The 23,497-nt window shown below is 35.8% G+C and overlaps 2 protein-coding genes and 1 pseudogene across 2 annotated transcripts; 1 reads left to right on the forward strand and 2 right to left on the reverse strand.

Moving 5' to 3' along the window:
• Positions 1 to 33: 33 nt before the first annotated feature.
• Positions 34 to 5,509, reverse strand: LOC141717559 (inactive protein kinase SELMODRAFT_444075-like; annotated as a pseudogene).
• Positions 5,510 to 14,426: 8,917 nt separating this feature from the next.
• LOC141717560 (ABC transporter C family member 8-like) lies at positions 14,427 to 22,234 on the forward strand. The gene is given in 14 exon segments (XM_074519685.1): positions 14,427 to 14,538; positions 15,296 to 15,915; positions 16,024 to 16,985; positions 16,987 to 17,233; positions 17,305 to 17,625; positions 17,724 to 17,810; positions 17,929 to 18,534; positions 18,666 to 18,827; positions 18,916 to 19,210; positions 19,291 to 19,505; positions 19,611 to 19,916; positions 20,091 to 20,154; positions 20,251 to 20,490; positions 20,585 to 22,234. Coding segments are annotated over 14 exon segments (4,260 nt in total). The 5' UTR covers positions 14,427 to 14,519; the 3' UTR covers positions 20,701 to 22,234.
• Positions 21,891 to 22,465, reverse strand: LOC141718219 (agamous-like MADS-box protein AGL80). The gene is made up of 2 exons (XM_074520600.1): positions 22,000 to 22,465; positions 21,891 to 21,916 (listed from the first exon to the last, which is right to left on the reverse strand). The coding sequence occupies exons 1-2, from the start codon at positions 22,463 to 22,465 to the stop codon at positions 21,891 to 21,893; spliced, it is 492 nt and encodes a 163-aa protein (XP_074376701.1).
• Positions 22,466 to 23,497: the final 1,032 nt, after the last annotated feature.

The following is a 23,497-nucleotide window of genomic DNA, read 5'->3' on the forward strand; positions in this document are numbered from 1 at the left end:
CAGACTAGCTTTTTAAGAAAACAAGAGACTCAATTAGTTAAACATATTTGTATTTCATTCAAACAAGAAATAAATCAAACTTCTTGACCTGGTTGTTTGGTTGGCAAGCTACAATACATGATCAAGTCACAAAACATCTTCAAACTAGCTCCCTTCTATACAAAGACAACATATATGGTACATGAAACAAAAATATACTAGCCAAAAAACAGAACCTCTTCACTTAAAGATATAATCTGGTTCCAATTCATTCCCACTTTATGACTTTCTACCTCTATTTATTTGCCAGAAAGCAGGCCTCATTGTAGTGTCAATAGGGAGCTTTCCTCTAAATCCTCCGAGTGCCGCTTTTGACCATGTAGGACTGAAGGTTAGTAATGTTGCTGCTGCTGATTTAGGTCGATCCTTCCACTTCGATTGTGCACATCATGTCTAGGTGTTGACATGTGAGTAGAGTCCATGACTGCATCTCCCTCGAGTATCCGGATCACCTTTAGCAAACAACATTTAAGAAACAAGTTTTCGCCATTTCATTTGTATATAACCAAAAGTTTCAGGACGAAAAAGGCTTTAAAACCATTCTAACTAGTGAAGGGTCAGAACAAGTTAAAGTTTAGTGATTTTATTCAAATCCGTTTAGTCATATGGAAACCACCTAATCAAAAGCATTACAGTTCTATAGCTAAAGATTCTTACCTGAGACATGCGTGGCCGTGAATGCGGATCTCGACTGATGCACAAGGACGCAGCCTGCAACATACAAAAGACCTCTTGCTCTGAATATTTGTCGATTAACCGTGGGTCCACCAACTCATCAATTGCATATTCCTCCAGAAGTGGTCGTGCCTTTTACAAATTTATAGCGTCAGTGATAAATACAGATTACAGTTGTGCAATTTTGCAGTTGATGAAATGAACTTGGTCCTAAATAGAATCGGGATTCAGAAGACAACTAAAATTGTCTTAGCTGCCGCTTTGAACCAGATAACAAAATAGAGAACTTAACAGAAATATAGTTGCATACTCACCCATTCCGTGAGGCACTGCTGACCCTTTGGTCGGTTAAGATCCACTGCTTTTCTTCCAGTAACCAACTCAACTAATACCACCCCTAAAGAATAAACATCAGCCTTTTCCGTAATCTGGCCACTTTGAGCGTATTCCGGTGCCAAATATCTGATTGAAACCAAATAATTAATTTATGATAACATCTAGATGATTCGTAGAATATACTAAATATTAAAACATACCCAAATGTACCAATAACTCTGGTATCTACTCCAGTGTCCCCGTCAGGCTGCCACCTTGCTAGGCCAAAATCTCCAACCTTTCATACCGAGAATCAAGGTAAAATATTAAAATCTAGACACTAATATGGATAAACTTTTCTTAGATGTACATTAACAGTTCAAATCATATTGTTTTCTATGTTCCAAACCAAAACAACAATGTTCCCAATCTAAAACAACACAGGGACTCAAACTTTACTTAAAATAAAGGCATTTACATTATGAAAGTGACATTCACCGCAGCACATTGCAATTTTTTTGGGAGGGAAGGGCAGTTATATAAATTTCACTAAACTAAAAGTCAGCCACCAATAAGATTTTCCGTACCAATGGTTCAAAATCATGGGTGATCAAAATGTTGTTAGGCCGCATGTCACGGTGCACAATGCAACCCACTCTGCATTCTTCATGCAGATACCGCAATCCTCGAGCAGCTCCCAAGGCAATCTTATGTCGTGCTGACCACTCCAATGTATCTCGATTGCGTCCTGAAAATAGCATCATTCTTAGAAACCTTACAAATCACAATTAATCGCAAAATCATTTAGCTTACATTCATTACGAACACTATTGACTATTGCAATACTTTGTTTCTGCTCGGAAAATCATGCAACACAATATGTACTTTCTAGCAAACAGCATGTTTATTGTTTAGCTGTGTGAACAAGTTCTCAGTGACTGAATAGGGCAAGGCAATGCTAAAAATTAAAATGATATAAGAACTCATTCTTAGGAATCATTATTTCTCGCCTACATAGGAATCATTTTCAGGGACTGTTGTGTAAGCATTATATTTTAAACGATAATATAGACTGGTTATGTCTACTACACAAAGAAGATAACAAGAAGAATAAAGTATGACAAGGACTAATGTGTTTACCATTATAGAGTTGCATTTAACAAAAAGGGAAGGAATTTACCATAGAGATGTGAATCCAATGACCCATTACATATATACTCATATACAAGTAGCCTTCGACCACCCTCAATACAAAATCCAATTAACATTACAACATTTCGGTGTTGGGCGCAGCTAAGAACTTCCACTTCGGAGCAAAATTCTCGATCCCCTTGAGAACTTGCCAGTTTGTGTTGCTTGACAGCAACTGCCTGACCATCAGGAAGAACTCCTCGGTGAACCGACCCATAGCCCCCTTCAGCCAAGAAATTTGCTTGAGAAAAACCTCCAGTAGCAAGCTCCAATTCAGCAAAGGTGAACCATCTTGGTGGCTTCCCAAATGCAGGTGTCTTGTGCTGACATATCGAACATAATGGAGGCGGGCCAAGAGGTGCATTCCTGGATAAAGAAATTGCTTCCCTAACATTTCCGCTGAATTCCATATCAGGTCTATGGTTTCCAACTCCATATCCAGTATCGTGATCAAGTTTAGAGAACTTCTCGTTCAAAGCCTTCATAGTGCTAGTTTGAATGCGGTAATTAGACCTCTGTGAACTTTCTTCATTGTGTGGGGATGAATGACATTGAGAACTACCGATGTCTACCATCCATGGTTGGAACCTTGTACTTGAAGATATGGACATATTTTCGCTGTCTGAGTCTGAGCTTGATTCATCGAGACCACAATTATGCTTTTCAGCTAATTTCTCCTTCTTTAGGTCTTTACTCAGACCAGGAATGAAAAATGGCGAAGTACTTGGATCAGAACTTGAAACAGATGAACTTCCAGCTTCAGTAGCAGTAAAAACCTCAGGACTACTGGTTGGAGTAACTTGGGGTCCTTGGATTGAATCTAGAGACTCATTATTTTCCAGTTGCTTCTCAGACGTCCGATCCAGCTCCAGAGGTAACTGACAACCATATTCTGGTTCTTTTTTAGGTGATCCAACTAAATTTAAACGGAGGACTTTTGGTTGAGACTTCTTCATAATCACAATGTTGCATTGTAGCTCTTCCATGCACCGTTTCTTTTCATGTTTGAGATGTCTGCAGGGAATGAGCCTATAAGAGTGACTCATACTTATAGAAGCTACTAAAATTAATCGTTTATTATGAAGTATAAAAAACGTTACTTGTCCAGTACAACCCAGCTAGCCTGAATTTTTTTTGCTTCTGCAGCTACTGATCCACATGGAGATCCAGAAACAAGTTTAATTTTCACATTTATCTGTAACAAAATGATTAAAAATTGAAACAGGTTAACACTGTAAGGAAAAGGATCATGATCGAATCGGGTAAATATAGTGGCACACTCTGACACTCACCTTATCAGGATCATAAACATCATGTAGTTGTAAGATCATTTGAGAGCAGGAATCAGTTATATCAATTTTTTGTTCTGAACTTGTTCCGAAGTGAGATCTTCGCTGGCCACTGGCACAATCTCCCGCAAATCTTGGGAAGCCCCATTTTCTCCCTGTATAAAAGGATGACTATCAATACTCGCCTGCTAGATTAGTCTTCTAGATCAATATTCAATACAATTCATTTTGATATATGGATTCTATAGGAAGCATGGCCAAATATAAATCGGATTACAAGCACTACATATCCATTACATTCTTACCTAGAAACTATTTATATAAACAATAAAAAAACCAAAAGTTGGCCTGCATGTCAGTCAAAAAGTAATTCTAAACAAAATAGCTACACTGCCTATATTCCTACTCTACGATGCTGCATTTCTAAGAGAATAAACGGCTTAAACTTGAAGCAACTATGTTAATATGTTTAACTACAGGCAAGTAGAATTGACCAATTGACCAATATCAGTAATATATGAACAGCAGAATAAATCTCCTGTCAAAGAAAAAAGAGCGGAACAAATCTATAGAATTAACACACATAAAACATGTGAAGATGTAAAGAACTGCTACAAGCTTTAAGTCAATAGACAGAGCTACCGAATAACTAACACAAGAAAAACATCTCTAAACCCCGACAACAAGTAGGGAATACCCTTCTTAAGGGATATGAAGTAGTAGAGGGGCGAGTCTAAGTGGATGCATGACACATTTACATTTTTGTAATAGGCAAGTTCGTCAAAAACACGAGGGGGCAAGGGTAAAGAACCGAAAGAATTATAACATAAGTGCAACTAATTTAATTAGTTGTACAGAACTCGGTAAAGGAGCTCACAAACAACATATAAACACTAATTCTTGTGACTGGAAGGCAATCCTTTGGCTAATTCTCCAGGATTTTATTTATCACCGGGTTAAATTGAATTAAGATTGCTATAAAAATGAATACATTATTGATCGAACCACGGTTAAAAGGAATGTAACTCAAACAAAGCTACAAGCATACCAGAACTTTGTGAAGGGACAACCACAAGCAGTGTGATGCAGTCCCCAGGCTGAACAACATGAGTCAAAGCCCAAACAAGCGCTGTTTTGGGTACTTCCTTCAACGCCTTGACAGCAACAATAACCTTTGGAACCACATTTGAGCCTTTTTCTTGCCTTCCCAGAATCGATTCCGGAGCCATTATCCAGAAAACAGTTGCAGAAGTGCTTACAGATTTTCTTTAAACAAAAGTATCAACCCTCCAAATGCATTCCAGATTTTTATCAACCTTCACAGGGACAGAACTGAAACAAGTATATATGTCCACAGTCCAGTTAAATGCAAGAAAATCTCAGCATTATTTGGTTGCTATGTCCACTGCCCCCACCATGAAATGAATACTACTCCTGCATGTACAGCCAACATGGTTACTGCTTGCACACAACAATTGGGCCACCATGTGACCATGATTCCACAGACTAGACCTTTTCAATCACAAATAGTATCATGTACATGAGTACATCTAAAGCAAATCATGAAATTCAGGTATCAAACTTTCCACAGATATTTCCCAATTAATCACAAAAGAAAAATAAACAAACTATTAGTCTGTATTACCTCAACAACAGACTCCAAAGTTTGCATGAAACTAATATACCAAATCTCCAAAACTGAAATCTTGAAACAAAAAAAGGAAATCCCAGAAAAATCCAAAATAATTATTTAAAAAACATGGGCCTCTCACTCTGACATTCATAACAAAGAGTCAACTAAAACCATTGATAAATAAATGGAGGTAGATGAGTTAGTTCCCAGATCCAAAAATAAAATCTTCTTCTTTGGGCCTTATTTACAATAAAAAAATTAAGATTTTCAAGAAAATGACAAAATCAGATTCTCCACCAATAATATCATCAAACACCCTATCTCTAACTCTTTCTTTAGAACTTGAGTTGATATGACAAAACATAAAAAAATTAACACAAAAAGATAAACAAGCAAGCAATCTTGATGGCCTTTTTTAAACCTTAAAAGTCATCTCTGCAAAAGACCATTTACAATCACAAGTACAACAATCAATATAGCAAGAGCCAAAAGATGAACAGAGAATCAACATGAAAATAGAGAGATAGATACAAAGATGAAAAATGCAACAAAATATAAAGTTGGATATGAAAGGAAAGCTCACTGCAAAATCAAGTTCTGGGTATTTTAGTTTTTGTAGTTTTTGTTTAAATGGCCTCTGTTTCATATCCCAATGAAATAAATAAGACACACATGCACACTATAAATGCTACTGTGGTAGTGTAGGTTAGTCAGTGAGTAGTTATGTTATGTTATGTTACTGTCGAAAATTTAAGACTTTTCTAACACTCGAGTAAGAGAGTTGTGAGTTGTAACAGTGTTACGGAAGATGAGAGTCTCGATCCGATAATCGGTGATTAATTAAAATAAAATATTAATCGAATATAGCTAAATATAATTATATTTAATTAATTAAGCCTTATGTACTAGTTTAAAAATATATGTAATAATTAATTCGAAACAAAAAATGAAAAGGGAAGGTATAACCTAATTGTTCATATGATTAATCACTAAAATCAGTAATTTTTATAAGAAGTTCATAAATATTATAATATAGATCCGGTCAAATTTTTTTTTGTAACACTTTAAAGTTTTAGATATGATAATTATTTGTTAAATATATGATCCTATTGGGGTCTGGTTACTCAACATGGTATCAGAGCTTAGACTGGCGGGAGAACTAAGGTTCGATTCCCAGCCACCCCAACGTTCTCAAAATTTAATGTGGACACTAAAGGCAATTAATGTCCCAAAGATGGGCGCCGGTATTCCACTCTTCGACCCATAAATGAGCTTTCGAGTGAGGGGGAGTGTTAAATATATGATCCTATTGGGGCCTTCCTCTAACACCTTAAAATTTTCGATGAACTGGTTACTCAACATTATTGAATATAATAGTGGGAGGACTCAAGTTTAACTCGAGTAAGAATATTAGTATTAGAATATAGATCCGGTTTCTCATCGCTACTCAAGAGCAAGCATGAGCACAGTTTTTAAGGCTTCTTTTTCTCTAACATAGAAGTGTGTGTATGTATATTATTGGTACATTGAATAAAACAACCATGAAATTCTGGAAAATTTACTTTTACTCTCGTGCGCTTCAAGATATGCCTGTAGAAGGATCTGGCCTTTCAAATTCAAATTGCAACCCCTTTATCAAAATTTGGAATATGTATTGTTATTAGGGTTTTTCTAAGAAGTGCACACATAACAAGTGATAAAAGGTCGAAGTTTTTATTAATTTATATAAAGAAAAATTCTCACAAATAAAAAAGACATACAACTCATGAAAAAAAATATTGTTAGAACTAGTAGACCAACCAACCCGACCCTTTTTTTATCCTCTTCTCTTTTTGAAGACTATGAAATTGTGGTATTTTCTTCTTTTTTTATACCGAATAATAAAAAATTCCAATTTTTTTAAAAAAATTGATATATTGTAATTTTTAAAGGATGTATGAAAAATTAATGACAGAAAATAATAAAATTATGAGATACGAATTTATCTCTTGTCATCTTGAATATTATGTGTGAATATTAGGTGCAATCCTCGCATACCTCGAAACTTATTACAACTTATTCTAGTTGTTTTCGTGAAAAACTCGGGATTAGTGGGATTAGTATACGTTATATTTTAGTAATTACGTACTAAGTCGGAGGTTTTCACGAAAACAGACTCCTTTCGTTAAGAATAGGGTGTCATCAGATTCAGCTTGAATATACCAGATATGTTTAAAGTAGTAATAGACTAATGTATATATATTATCTAATCGGTTGAGTTGGATCGGTTAAAAAATATCGAAATCCATATCTAACCCATTTAAATCGAGTTTATCGTTTTTCGATCCAATTATGTCCGATTTAAAAAAAAAATCGGTTTGGATCAGATAAAATAATATTAGTTTGGATCGAGTTGGTCGGTTTAACCCGAACTGTGTACACCCCTAACAGACTCCTTTTTTTAAGAATAGGGTGTCACCAGACGCTTGAATATACCAGATATGTTTATTTTGGTTTGGTATCCTTCATGCTTAAGCATGTAAACCTAATTGTTTTAAAATAAATTGATCTTAAATATTTGATTTTTTTATAAAAAAATGAGAAAAATTCTAAAATCCTTCCTATATTTGAATAATTTTGAATTTGAATAGATTGCAATGTGGGCCCTCACAGCCGAAGAAAAGACAAAAGCTTGAAATTGTGGCTCTGTCTCTAGTACAGCAGATATAATTATTTAATTACAGCAGTACACCATAAATAAAATAAGCAAAATCACGTTCCAAAGTGTATCGTTAGCAAACAAAGCGCTTCTCTAGCCTTTTTCTACACCTCAATGCACGGGTGTACACAGATCGAGTTGGACGGGTTTAACGAATTTAACAACCCAACCTAATTAATTCGTGTTTTTAAAATTTTAACCCAATTCAAACCGTTTAAATTTATAACCCAAAGCAATTTGTATACTTCGGATTGGTTCGGTTTGGATTTGTTTGATCGATTTATTAAATATACAAAACTAATATAAAAATTATAATAAAACTTAAGGTTTCAAAATCTAGAGCACTTGAAAATAGTTCAAAACAATATTACAATCTTCCATATTGAATAGTCTTAAACATCTAATTTTCGACACCAAAAGGATTAATAATTTTTCTTACGCTTTAAATATTGGAATGAATCATAAAAACAAAAAATATAACACTAATCAAACATCATTGTTGTTACGAATGAACTATAAACACTGAGGTTATAAGTTACATTTAGAGTTATAAATAGGTCTATGTAATAAGCCTAAACATAATTTTTGGATTAACTTATTAGCATGTACATATATATTTTAATCGGGTTGGGTTGGATTGGTTTAAAATTATCGAAAACCATATCCAACCCAATTACATCTGATAATGGCAAAATTGCGGTAAGTGTAAATTAGAATTTACGGGACATTATATTTATATGTGACACGATTTTTTATTAGGATGTAAAATATTTATAAAATTTTGTATACTTAACATTTTTATTATCATTGTCATTGATTTAATAAAATTAAATAATATTACTTCTTGTCCGTTATATTGATCAATATTCAAAATTCACTTATTTAAAAATCAAACGAAAGTTATCTAACTTAATTTTAAATTATTAATATATTTGAAAAATATTAACATATACTCCATATGTCCCATTGATTTCTATACGTTACTTTTCGGCACGCTTTTCAATGCTCATTTAAAACATAATTCCATAATATTTTTTAAATTTTTTTTTCTGAATAAAAATTTCATGTTTAAACTTTTATTCAAAAAAAAATTTTGAAAAAAATATTACGAAACTATATTTTATAGAGGCTTCGAAATGCGTGCAAATAGTAAACGTATAGAAATCAACGGCATGAAAGGAGTATAATATTTAGTTACTACAAAATTGTGGTCAATATTTTTTATATAGAGTAAATATGCGATGATTGGTCATGAGAGCTTGATTCGAAAAAACTTTGCGATTTCCTTTTTTTCTCCTGAAATCATCTCGTGACTCATGACATGAATAATCATTAATCCGTATTCAAAAATTTATATATACTGCATGCACACGTCTACATATTTGAAAGTTAAATTACGACGTACGGGGTCTACTACTGCAGGTCCACCGGCACCATCAATCACATGTTCAGTTTGTGTTACCCTTCCCAAACCTCTCTCTCTCTCCCCCCCCTCTCGCTCCCCTCTCTCTCTCTCTCTCTCTCCCTCTCCGCCCTCTCTCTCTCTCTCCCCCCTATCTTTCTCGCTCCCTCTCTCTCGCTCTCTCTCTGTGCCTTTAATGGAGTAAAAGTTTTGTGGACCCTAAAACCGTTATCCATCTCCGTTGAGTTTAAATCATGAAAATGATCTTCTCTGATTGTAATATCATTTCAATTCCCGATGCATCCATACCTAAGACCACCACTCTACTTGACCCTTTCTATCTATGTCATCCTTTGTCAATTTTATCTTCGTTGCTTTTATTTCTATTATATTTTGTATATTTAAAATTTTATTTAGAAAAATTTATGTCACTTTCACGTCATACGAAAACAAATTTTGAATTTGATTTTTCTAATATTATTTGTGTCGCATGGTTACAAATTTTGACAATTATAATTAATCGACCGAAATATTGATTTGTGAACTGATTTGTAATTTATCAAAAATTTAGCAAAATAAAATAATTTATGGACAATATTTGAAAAATCAAATAGACTTTTATCAATAATTTATGATAATTTATCGAATTAGTCAAATATATTCGGAGAATTTATCAGTAACTTTTGAAAAATCGATCTATTTTTGTAACCATGCTCGTGTGACAATTGATTACTCACTCATTTGGGTCGATGAAAGAGTAAGAATTAAATTCGAATAATATAAAATTAAGACGCTTCGATTGATAAACCTAGAATTATTTCACGCTCATTAAAACCTGTATCTGGACTGTACTGGGCCCAACAGTGTCTTAATCCACAGTGTTTTAGTTTTCGTATATTATAAGCCCATTAAGGTTAGAAAAGTAAATGCTGGGCTAGGCTTGTCATTGTCGTGGGCTTTAGCCTTGCCAAACTCTAGCCTGTATTATTTAGAGCAATACTGAGTAAACCGTTTCGGGTATTCTATCATTTTTCTATTATTAATCGGCCAGTAGCCAGGCCCGGGGAAATATTTAAACTTAGGCTCCGAATAAGTGACTAGTTAGCAGTGTATTTGAAATGTCGATAATAACCAAAATGTGAGAGCCAAGGTAGCATGACGGTGGGAAGGGCTCATCCCTTGTCGTTCCAGATACGTTATGCAAAACGATAAACTCGTATAATAATCTTATCACATAGCTACATATAATGTGGGATAAATTTCATATCCTTAATAAAAGTATCTGATAATTTCATTTCGATGATGATGCTGGCCCTGCTGAGCATGACCTCTGATAATTTGAACATCAGATGCTAGTTGCACATTCGGATCTAACATGGAGAAAGTATAGTAATGCAAATTTAGCATCTATTCATTCATATTGTAAGCTTAAATTTAAGCATTTCAGCTAGTCCTGACTTCAGAAACTTATCACTTCAATGGCTATCTTTGAGACTGGCCTTGGTACTGTCTCAACTTTACTTCACCCTTCGTCGTAAATACTTGTTTTCCAAGTTGTTTCTGTTCATCCATAAGGTGCAACATCATTTTGCAACTGCAATTTTGTTATGAAATCAAAATTTTCATCTTTGATCTTATCCACAGAACTAAACAGTTATGACTTATGATGCATTGCATGTTCATGTTTTCGGAGTGGAATGAATTTGTACTTTGCCTATATCGATAATTTGTTTTCATGATAGTTTGATATGCCATGTTATAATTGTTACACAGCAGGACAGTTCTAATCACTGTGTTGCTGTAACCATGCAAGTGTCTTCTTGTTCTTTAGTCATATTTCTAAATTGATGTTTGATTTAAATGCAGGTGGACTTTCTTTCTTTTGCTAAGAAAATTTTGATTTGGGATCACCATGCATGATGCATCCAAAGACCTGGATTGCACATCCTAAACCTGCTGGTTGTCTTTATTTTCTTGATTTTAGGATTAATCAGTGGTCAGAACAAAATCAACAAGAACTGGATTGCTTCGGTAGTTTCCTTCTGTTGTGCTCTTATCAGCATTGCACATCTTACTAATGGTGTCTGGGGACAAGTAGCTAAAGTGGTGAAAAGTTTAGCTGGTATAAGTTTAGTGCACTATGTACCATGTCAGAACCCGTGAAAATAAAAGCTGAGGCTCTTTCTATGTTAATCCAGGTCAAGGTTTCGTTTGATAGGATCAACTCTTTTCTGCTTGAGGATGAGCTAATAAAAAATGGAAGTGAAAGGAACCCAGGGACTCAGAAATTTGTATAAAAATTCTAAATGGCGATTTTAGTTGGCATCCTGATTCAAGTACTTCCACGCTTAATTATATAAATCTTGAACTTAAACGAGGCTACAAAATTGCAGTATGTGGTCCTGTTGGAGCTGGAAAATCATCATTTCTATATGCCTTACTCGGAGAAATTAGCAAGACACCAGGAAATGCAAGTAAACAAGTTATTATGTAAATACCAAGTGCTAATATCTGTTGATCAGTATCTGATTGATTGTTTGCACTGATTTAGGTGGATATTATTGGTTCAGTTGCTTATGTTTCTCAAGGTGCTTAGATCCAAAGTGGAACAATTCGTGATAACATCCTCAGTGGACGAGCAATGGAAAAAATCAAATATGAGGAGGCCCTGAGAGTATGCGCTTTGGATAAGGATATTGATAGCTTTGACCATGGCAATCTCACGGAAATAGGCCAGAGAGGGCTTAACATGAGTGGAGGACAGAAGCAGATGATTCAACTTTGTCGAGCAGTTTACAGCGATGCTGACATCTATCTTCTTGATGATCCTTTTAGTGCAGTAGATGCTCTTTTTAAAATATTGGCTGGTGTAGTTGATTTATTCACAACTATTGGCATCATGGCTTTGGTATCATGGTAAGTTCTCATTGTTGGCATCATAGCAACTGTATCATCAAAATATCTCCAGGTTCTTATTCAATGTTTTTATTTATCACACTATTTTTCTTTAATAAGAAAAATCTACCACCCTTGATATTTTCTTCAGTAATTGAAGGGATATTATCAACCCTCAGCAAGAGAGCTAATGAGAATCAATGGAACAACAAAAGCTCCAGTCATGAGTTATGCCGGTGAGACAGCACTTGGAGTGGTAACAACAAAAGCATTTAACATGGAGGAAAGATTTCTGCGTGAATTTTAAAGCTAGTGGACACGGATGCAAGTACTTTCTTGTATTCCAATGCAACACTGGAATGGATAATATTGAGAACAGAAGCACTTCAAAATGTATTGCGTTATTCACTGCTGCTTTTCTAATTGTGTATCTTCCCTCTGGTTATGTAGCACCAGGTACTCGAAGCTATCATTCATCAGAATTAAACATATGCAGTTCGGTGACTCAAGTACTCCACTAGCATTGGCAGGCACACAAGTTTTCTAGATCCGATGGTATTGTACTTTATCAAATTACATCATTTCAGTGGAACGAATCAAACAGTTTATGGATATACCAGCAGAGCCTGCTGCAATAATAGAGAACAATAGACCGCCACCTTCTTGGCCTTTCAAGGGTGAGGTTAAACTGCAAGACCTAAAGGTGAGGATACTAACAATTATTTTATGTAACTAGTAAAATGAGGTTTGTACAAACCTGTGAACTAATCGCATATGGCATTTGATATTTGATTTGACTGTCTGTTATAAATATGATCACCGGCTTCTGTTCCATTCCAGATTTTGAATATTATGCCAAAATAGAATCCAAGTTCGCGCTATCTTTATGTTAATTTCAACAGACTCATCTTTATTACAAATAGAAAAAATTAAACAGCCATATCTGCTTCTTAAAGGGTCTCTACTGATTTTACCATGTATAATAATTAAACTTTTGCTAAACTTGTTGCAGAATATTGGTCTAGTACCAGTAGCAGATCAGAAGAGTATCTCTAAAGGCGCAATGTGATCAATAAACTTCAATGTCATCGTGGAGATATGACCAGAAAGAAGCCATATGCTTGGCTTTATACTGCATAGGCTTTAATCTCGACGTCTGTGTGGTGGCATTGCCTGGAAATTTACTCTGTCGCGATAAATTTATATCTTCGAAACTGAAGAAATCATATTAGCATAACTATTGATGACCATTCTAGAGGTATTCATTCTTCACTAAAATATTTAAGTTGTGGGCTTATGTTCTGACAGACTGGTGCTGCCATTCTAGGGACTTTAATGGATCCACTTTCAAGTGCAACACTTTACCACTTTGATGTATGACTTCTAAATATAAATTTTTCACCAAATTGGTAAACAAATGCAAATGCGGATTATAAAAGACATAGTTTGTACACGAGAGTGCACGGAACATTTTATCCGCAATACGGAACGTTGTCTATATACAAGTTTCCCTACTAAAGACACAGTGGTACCGGTTTATAAATATTTAGTTGGGTTATAGCAATCACTAGGTCCACAATTGATAGAGCAATTTATAATTATAAATACTTGGACATGATATTAGGTGAGTAATGATTTGTGAGGGCTAACACTTGTATGGTTCAGGTTCATTTTTTTTCTTATTGATTAGACATGCACACGCCCGGAGTCGAACGTTTGACCTCCGGAAAAGGGGACAAGAGCTCAACGACTGCACCAACACTTTCTTGGATTCACGTTCAATTTAGAGTCCACAAATGTCCACATAGAAAATATTTAATGAAACAATTTTGAAGTACAGTAAATGGGGTCTCCTGTGAGCAAAACTTGTGCCTAAACCAAGTTCTCATGCCACAATAAACAATTTAGAAGTACAGTTAATGGGGTCTCTGGTGAGCATAACTCAGGGGAACCTCCCTAAACCATGCTGACATACGATAATTTTAGATGAGCTGATTACTTATTACGAGATGGATTCTGTATTGGTGCAAAAGCATTCACTGATGGTGACTTGGTGAGGTCTCTAATCATTTGAACGTAGAGAGCGTGATACATGCATGCAAATACAGTGATGGGCTGCTTCAAATCATGAGCAGTTATTGTTTTTAGTTAGCAGTTTACTTCACTGAATGCCTCACCCAGCAGAAATTATTGTTTTTAGTTAGCTGTTTTTTCCTCCATCTGTGTTGTGCATTAACAAAACGTGTAAAGAGTTTAGTAACATCTTGTACCTGCTACTTTTGACAATTATTTATACTGTAAGTCTGTAACCTTTAACTTAGCAATCAGTGAACTCCTCACATTCAGAAAGCTTGCAAAAACACAGGGAAACTTCTTCTCGCAATGGCTTTTTCGGAGCCAGGTAATGGACTTGGTAGTTGGTAGACAGGGGCGGTTAATCTCGGGGGAACACCGATTACATTTTGGGAAGACACTTAGACACCCTTATATTTTTCAGTTGTTAGGGGGCAGTTTCATAATATATTTTTAGAGATTTTAATGGTGCAAAAACGTAAAATTTTATTTTAGGGGGACACGTGTCCCCCGACCTTCCTAGATCTCCCTGTACCTTCTGCTTTATCTATTTCCTATGTGCATGTCTGTGTGTATGTTGAGTTGTTCCACTATATTTGTGTGTTATATAATAAAATTTTACATTCAGTTATTAACTTCCTATATAAACGAGAGTGATGATAGTGCATGTTCATGTTTTTAATGTAGGAGGAGTTTGGAATCTGTTGAATAGTATAAGATCGTGTTGAGGCTTTCCTCTAAAACTTTATATTTTTAGATGAGCTGGTTAGTTAGCATGGTATCATCGCTCAGTTTTGGGTTTAAGACTTTAGATGTGTTGGTTACAATTAACAGACCCTCCAAACTATGTTCATATCTAATATCTTATGTTTGTTCTCATGGATTGTTTAAGGTGCTTTGTCAGCTGTTACTCTTATCAGTGTGCTGCTGATATAATCATATCGTAATATTTGTCGGTTGTTTAGGATCCTTTTCTTTGAGTTCTATTTAAATATAAGCAAATCTCACTTCATATATTACACTAAAAGCAATTATTGAACATGTTTTTGTGATTCTGATATCGAATTTGGTGCATATGAATGCAGGAGGACTTTCTTTTCTTTGCCAAGAAAAATTTGATTTGGCCTCGCCATGCATTCAAAGATCTGGATTGGATTTGATAAACCTGCTGGCTGTCTTTATTTTCTTGATTTTCTTGCTTTTAGGATTCATCAGAGGTCAGAACAGAATCAACAAGAAGTGGATCCTCTTAGTTCTTTCAATGTGTTGTGCTCTTATTAGCATTGCATATCTTATTTCTGGTGTATGGGAACTATTTGGTAATAATGGTGAAAATTTTAGATGGTTGCTAGTGCACCACTTCCTTAGAGCTTTAATATGGTTTACCTTGATGATAACTATCCTCGTAGAAGGAACGAGAAGGCTACAAGTTTTGGTTTCTGTTTGGTGGATTCTATTCTTTCTTGCAGTTACAGCTATAAACACAAATGTATTGCTGAATCAGCACCATCTTGAAATCCTGGATGCAGTAGCATGGCCTGGAAACTTCATTCTTCTCATATCTGCTATGAGAAATATCAGTCATTTTGTATCTGGTGACATGCCACTCAACAGATTATCAGAGCCTTTATTGGCCGAGAAATCTCAAGAAAGGCTTAGCCAATTAGTCCAGGCCAACTTTTTTAGCAAATTGGTGTTCTCTTGGGTTAGTCCCTTACTTTCCTTGGGTTCTTCAAAGCCACTGAATCTTGAAGACATTCCGTCTCTAGCTACTGATGACCAAGCGATTACAGCGAATAAGAAATTTGTGCAGGCATGGAATTCACTTCAGAGAGATAAAGACTCAAACAATGCCAGGAATTTGGTTTTTTGGGCCATAGCAAGAAGTTACTGGAGAGAAATGGTATTTGTAGGAATTTTAGCTTTCCTGAGAACAGCTTTCATTTCACTTGCACCGGTATTGCTTTATGGATTTGTTAATTACTCAAATCGTGATGCAGAGAGCACTACATTGCCTGGTGTTTTGTTAGTGGGGAGCTTAGTTATTTGCAAGATTATTGAATCTTTTTCTTATAGGCATTTCTATTTTAGTTCGCGAAGGTATGGCATGAGAATGAGATCAGCTTTGATGGTATCTGTTTATCAAAAAATCCTGAAGCTTTCTAGTTTAGGAAGGACAAGGCATTCAACAGGAGAGGTTGTAAATTATATTGCAGTTGATGCTTATCGGATGGGGGAATTTCCCATGTGGTTTCACACTGCATTGTTTTCGGTTTTGCAGATATTTTTTGCAGTTGGGGTTCTTTTTGGAGTTGTTGGAGCTGGTGTTCTTTTAGGTTTAGTCCCTTTATTCGTTTGTGGAGTTCTAAATCTGCCATTTGCAAAAATTCTTCAAAAGTGTCAAATGCAGTTCATGATCGCGCAAGACCAGCGACTTAGATCTACATCTGAGATCCTAAATAATATTAAGATCATCAAGTTACAGTCATGGGAGGAGAAATTTAAGAACTTGATTGAGTCTTATCGAGAAAATGAATTCAAATGGTTGGCTGAATATCAGTTGAAAAAGGTTTATGCCACTATTTTATATTGGATGTCTCCATCTACTGTATCTTCATTCATTTTTATTGGATGTGCACTTCTCCACAGTGCTCCCTTTAATGCAGGAACAGTTTTTACAGTTTTGGCAGCTCTGCGCAATATGGGAGAACCTGTGAAAATGATACCTGAAGCTCTTTCTGTGCTAATTCAGGTTAAGGTCTCATTTGAGAGGATTTTCTTTTCTGCTTGACGATGAACTAATTAAAAATGAAGATACAAGGAAATCGCAGGACTCAGAACTCTGTGCAAAGATAAAGAATGGCAATTTCAGTTGGGACCCTGATTCAGGTATTTCCACACTTAAAAATATAAATCTTGAAGTGAAACGAGGGAAGAAAATTGCAGTTTGTGGTTCGGTTGGGGCTGGAAAATCATCACTTCTATATGCTCTACTCGGAGAAATAAGCAAGACTTCAGGAACTGTAAGTTAATAAGTACTAAGTACTGGTTTTTTGCAAGTTAAAAACTGGTTTAATGTTTCTCCTGTATTTAGGTGGATGTTTTGGGTTCTGTTGCTTATGTTTCTCAAGGTGCTTGGATCCAAAGTGGAACAATCCGCGATAACATTCTCAGTGGACAACCAATGGAAAAAAGAAAATATGAGGAAGCCATCAGAGTCTGTGCTTTGGATAAGGATATTGATAGCTTTGACTACGGTGATCTCACAGAAATAGGTCAGAGAGGGCTTAACATGAGCGGGGGACAGAAGCAGAGGATTCAACTTTGCCGAGCTGTGTACAATGATGCTGACATCTATCTTCTTGATGATCCATTCAGTGCAGTAGATGCACATACTGCTGCTACTCTTTTTAATGTAAGTTCAACTTTCGTTTAAAGTTGAATTCGTATCAATGTTGTAGGCACTACATGGTGGCTTCTATATTGCAACTAACATTTATAATGCAATGCTAGGACTGTGTCATGTCTGCTCTAGAGAAGAAGACCGTCATTCTTGTGACTCATCAAGTAGAATTTCTTCCAGTAGTTGACAACATTTTGGTATGAGGAATACTACAGCACCTGATATGTTTGGATTTCAAGTATAGTGTATGTTTATCTTAAATTAACTTTTGTAAATATATTCTTAAATTTTGTTAGCTTGGTTTTTCCTTACAAGGTTATGGAATGCGGACAAATTATTCAAGGAGGAACCTATAAGGAACTACTACTGGCACACACAGCATTTGAAAAACTCGTAAATTCTCATAAAAATGCAGTAACAGGACTGGAACCTTTAGCTCATAAAACAATGAGGCATACAGATGATATTCAAGAGTCTAGCTCAGGATACCTCGGTAAGGGAAACAGTGAGACTGAGATTTTAAGGGAAGGTCTGCCAGGAGTACAATTGACAGAAGACGAAGAGAAGGAGATTGGTAATGTTGGTTGGAAGCCATTTCTGGATTACATACTCATTTCAAAGGGAACATTGTTTTTGTGTTGTGCAATACTAAGTCAGATCGGACTCATTGGTCTCCAGGCTGCTGCTAGTGTTTGGCTAGCATTTGGTGTTCAAGTACCTAATATCAGCATTGTCATGTTAATAGGTGTTTATACTGCAATTTCTACATTAAGTTCCTTCTTTGTCTACCTCAGAACTCTTTCCGCAGCTTTATTGGGATTGAAAGCCTCAAAAGCATTTTTTAGCGGTTTCACTGATTCTATATTCAGTGCTCCCATGGTCTTCTTTGATTCTACCCCGGTGGGGAGGATTCTAACACGAGTAAGCTTTATTTTAGCATGTGCAAAGCATTCATTTTGCAGAAAAACTAATGTTTGGCTAAGCTTATATGTGTGGATCTACCTATAGGCTGCAAGCAGAAAAAATAACAATTGGGAACTATCTCTTTGCAGGTTTCATCAGATTTGAGTACAATAGATTTCGACATCCCTTTCTCCTTTTGCTTTGTGCTGTCTGTGGTTGAACTATTTACAATCATCTGTGTTATGGCTTCTGTTACATGGCAAGTTCTAATAGTAGGCATCATTGCGACCATATCTTCAAAATATCTCCAGGTTGTTGTTAATCTTTGCTACTGTTACAAACTATTTTCCATCAGTAAAATAAAGGTAATGAACTTTGATATTTTTTTCTAAATTGAAGGGATACTATCAACCCTCAGCAAGAGAGCTAATGAGAATCAATGGAACGACGAAAGCTCCAATCATGAATTATGCTGCTGAGACAGCACTTGGGGTGACCACTGTAAGAGCATTCAGAATGGAGGAGAGATTTTTCCATAACTTTTTGAAGCTTGTGGACACAGATGCAAGTATTTTCCTATATTCTAATGCAACATTGGAGTGGCTAATATTAAGAACTGAAGCACTTCAAAACATGACCTTATTCACTGCTGCATTTCTTATTGTGTTTCTTCCCACCGGTTATATAGCTCCAGGTACTCTGCAGTTCATCAGAATTAAGCATGTGCAGTTTGATCACCTAAAAAAGTGATCTAATTTTATTTTTGTAACACAGGGCTTGTGGGGCTTTCAATTTCTTATGCTCTGGGATTGACAAGCACCCAGGTTTTCTTGAGTCGATGGTACTGTAATTTATTAAATTGCATCACTTCAATAGAACGGATCAAGCAGTTTATGAAGATCCCGCCAGAGCCTCCATCAGTAATAGAGAACAACAGACCACCAACTTCTTGGCCTTCGAAGGGAGAGATTAAACTGCAAAACCTAAAGGTAAAGATACTAATAAAGTTTTTGTGTTTAACTATTAAATTGACTTCTGGACAACCGCGTTAATTGATTGTATATGGTATTTACCGTTTATTTGATTCTTGTTAGTTAAGGTACCGTCCCAACTCTCCCTTGGTTCTTAAAGGGCTTACCTGCACTTTCAAAGAAGGGAGTAAAGTAGGCATCGTTGGACGTACTGGAAGTGGGAAAACTACATTGATAAGTGCTTTGTTTCGTCTAGTAGAGCCTTACAGTGGAAAGATTTTTGTAGATGGGATTGACATCTGTTCTATAGGCCTTAAAGATTTAAGGATGAAACTCAGTGTCATTCCTCAGGAACCTACTCTTTTCAAAGGTAGCATTCGTACAAACTTGGACCCTTTAGGCCTTTATACAGATGATGACATATGGAAGGTAATCTTCTCACACATCTTATGTTTAAGTTAAAACTGTGTTTATCTTTTTGTATTTCATATATAGTCTGTGTTTCATGCAATAAAACAAAATGTAAATCAATCAGAAGGCTTTTTAATTGGTCTCCACCATTGTTCCTAAATGTAAACCTGACCAGTAAACTTGATGTTTTAGGCACTAGAGAAGTGTCAACTTAAGAATTTGATCAGTAGTCTCCCAAGCTTATTGGATTCTTCTGGTCAGTTCTATCTTCTTTATGTATTTATCTGACAAGATGGAGATTTTCTGTAGAAAATGTGAAAATTCTGTTATTGTTTTTGTTATTTCTTTACAGTAACTGATGAAGGCGAGAATTGGAGTGCTGGACAGCGCCAACTCTTTTGTCTAGGAAGAGTACTTCTCAGAAAAAACAAAATACTAATCATGGATGAAGCAACTGCTTCTATAGACTCTACAACAGACGCAATTTTGCAGAAGATCATCCGGGAAGAATTCTCAAACTGCACGGTTATAACAGTGGCTCACCGCGTACCAACTGTTATAGACAGTGACATGGTCATGGTCCTCTCATTTGGTAATTTTGAGCATTACATGTCTGTGTTCATTTAAGTGCAAATATTAAAATATGTTTTCAAGGCAATGAAGAGTTCTAAAAACTATATTTGCAGGGAAAGTGTTGGAGTATGAGGATCCAAGAAAGCTCATGGAGGATACTAATTCATCTTTCGCTAAGCTTGTAGCTGAATACTGGTCTACTACTGGTGCCAGAAAACAGTATCCTTAGAGGGGCAATGTAGTCAATAAACTACTGGTTGATCACAGAATTATGATAGAAAATGAACCATATGCTTGGTTATATATGCATAGTATTAACAGGAATATAAACCATATGCTTGGTTATCTATGCATTGTATTAATAGGAAAATTTATCATGAATGCAGTATGGAATCACTTCAGATAAACATAAGAGTACTGGTAGTAGTGTATGCTGTAAAATATCCGTAAAACGGAAAACAGATGAAGTCATAAAAACCTAGTTTAGCAATACTAGTTAAATATCCCAAGCTAGGCACCTTTCATTAGCCGATGACTAATTCAAAAGCTAGAACCATCAGACTAACTATCCAAACTATCTACCTTCACCAATTGTGATCTTCATAAAATTGAGCATCAGGTTGATGAGAAGTACTTGCACCTCCCATTTGATGAGGTGCAGACCCTGCAGGTCTCATAGAATAATATTCCATGAGGTGTTGTGCAGTTGCTTGCCTTCCATCACCATCGTAATTCGGGGATTCCTGTACCAAACTGTTTGCATAGAGTATACTGTCCACTGTCCCTGCCATCGTCGGAGAATCATAAAGAGCTTGGGACGGGTGAGCATTATACATGATGTTTGACACGCCACCAAAATTATTATATCCAAAATTGACCATCCTTTGGTCGTCCTGGTAATGGTCCACAAAGGGAAACCTCTCTTGTTGATTTGGCATTGGCCTCTCTTGTTGATTTGGAATTGGCCTCACTTGTTGATTTGGCATTGGCATCTCCTGGTAATGATCCACAAACGGAAACCTCTCTTGTTGATTTGGCATTGGCCTCTCTTGTTGATTTGGCATTGGCCTCTCTTGTTGATTAGGCATTGGCATCTCCCGGTGATGATCCACAAACGGAAACCTCTCTTGTTGATTTGGCATTGGCCTCTCTTGTTGATTTGGCATTGGCATCTCCCGATCCACAAACGGAAACCTCTCTTGTTGATATGGCATTGGCCTCTCTTGTTGATTTGGCATTGGCATCTCCCGGTAATGATCCACAAACGGAAACCTCTCTTGTTGACTTGACATTGGCCTCTCTTGTTGATTTGGCATTGGCATCGGGACTGGCACCCGCATAAGCCCTTCCTGGTGTGGATCCATTGTAACTCTATACTTGTTAGTTTGATTTTCCGCTTCAAAATCCATGCTCCTTTTCTTAGTTAACATCCTTTGCTGCTGCAACTGCAAATAAGCACAATCGACATTATTACTATCATCATTAGCTTTCATTTGCTCCAGTTTAGCCTTTGCATTTTTAATAATACTATTCTCCAGATCTGCAACAAATCTGCAAAGATCGTTTTCTGTAAAACTGTTAAACCTCGGATCCCATGTTGGATAACGCAGGTCAGTTAGGTCTTTCTCGGCCTTTTCAATTTTGCCCTTATAAAAGTCGGAAAGAAGAACTGTCTTCTTTCTGCGATCCTCAGGTGACTGGCCTTTATAGTTGTTGATTAAATCCAGAACTTGATCACGATTATCGGGAAGCACCTCAGGTTCAGGAGGAGGGCAAGTTTGCAGTGTGTCTTGTTTAGGCCCGTAAATAATCACCATAGCTTTGATGCCACACAAAGTTGCAAGCTCATAAACTTTCTTCTTCAAAGTGTTTTTCCTAATCTGGAAAGCCAAATTCCTTGCCTTCCAGTTCTTTATGAGTTCCATGCTTAATTTTCCTCTACCCATCTGCACATTGCATGTTTCTTGAATAGTTAAGTGATCAAAATTTAACATTGTTAATCAAATATTACAACTACTGCAATTCACAATCTTTAACATAACCTGTTCTAATATCACTGTAGTGGACTGTAAAATTCTATCTCCAGTAACAATATTGGTTCCAAGAGATATGTAATGCATTCATATGTCTGTCACAATGTTTAAACCGAACCATGCAATGGCATTGCATGGTCTTAAAGCACACATAATTTTACTTATATTTAAGTTTTAACTAAAAAAAACAAGGGGGTGAAGAAAAAATCACTATTAAAAAGTCCATTACGATAAAGCTTCAGTCTAGATTAGTCCTCTTGGTTCGAGAGCTGAAAACAATAAAGCTACTATAAAGTTTAACGTACATATACATGTCCAATGCACCGTACCTAATAGCAATACTAATATCTCTTGTCATCTCACGTGCAAGTTTTCGAGATTTGTTCAAACATATACAAAAAAAACTAACTAATTATGCATATTGCATACCCGTATCTAATAACAATACTATTATCAATCTCTTATCATCTCATACTATAATTCGCAAGATTTCCTACAACATATACAAAGAAACTAATTGTTTATGCATAACCGTACCAAATAACAATACTAATATCTCTTGTCAATCTCACGTGTTCCCGAGATTTGTTACAACACAAACAAAGAAACTAAGTAATCATGCATAAAAAAGATCTTAAGCACTAAGATGTAGCAAAAAGTGTGATTAATGACAAGTAGCCATGCAGAAGTGAAAATACCTTAACAATGGCTTTCTCTGTGAGATCTGTCTCTCCAATTCAATACTAATGGCCTTGTCTCTCTCTTTTCTTACAAGACAAAATTTACCTTGTATGATGTATTTATAATGGTAAAGTAGATCTGTGACCTTGTACTTGGCAGTACAATTTTTTTTTATAGTTTTGGTAAGCTAAAAGATTGCTAATTATAATATCAACTTTTATGGAAGTGAATCTTTATTACAAACAATTAAGGCGATTTTATATAAGAAAGTAATTTAAAGAGAATGAGACAGTTAATAAAATCATGTTTGTT

The sequence above is a fragment of the Apium graveolens genome, chromosome 4, assembly GCF_009905375.1.
Source record: "Apium graveolens cultivar Ventura chromosome 4, ASM990537v1, whole genome shotgun sequence".
Lineage (NCBI taxonomy): Eukaryota > Viridiplantae > Streptophyta > Magnoliopsida > Apiales > Apiaceae > Apium > Apium graveolens.

Bases quoted from the DNA above. Each gene is read 5' to 3' on its own strand.
- LOC141718219 (XM_074520600.1), bottom strand. From the start codon at position 22,465: ATGTTAAATTTTGATCACTTAACTATTCAAGAAACATGCAATGTGCAG. The intron at 21,917-21,999 runs GTATTATTAAAA...GCTTATTTGCAG, and splicing joins TGTTGCAGATCTGGAGAATA to TTGCAGCAGCAAAGGATGTT.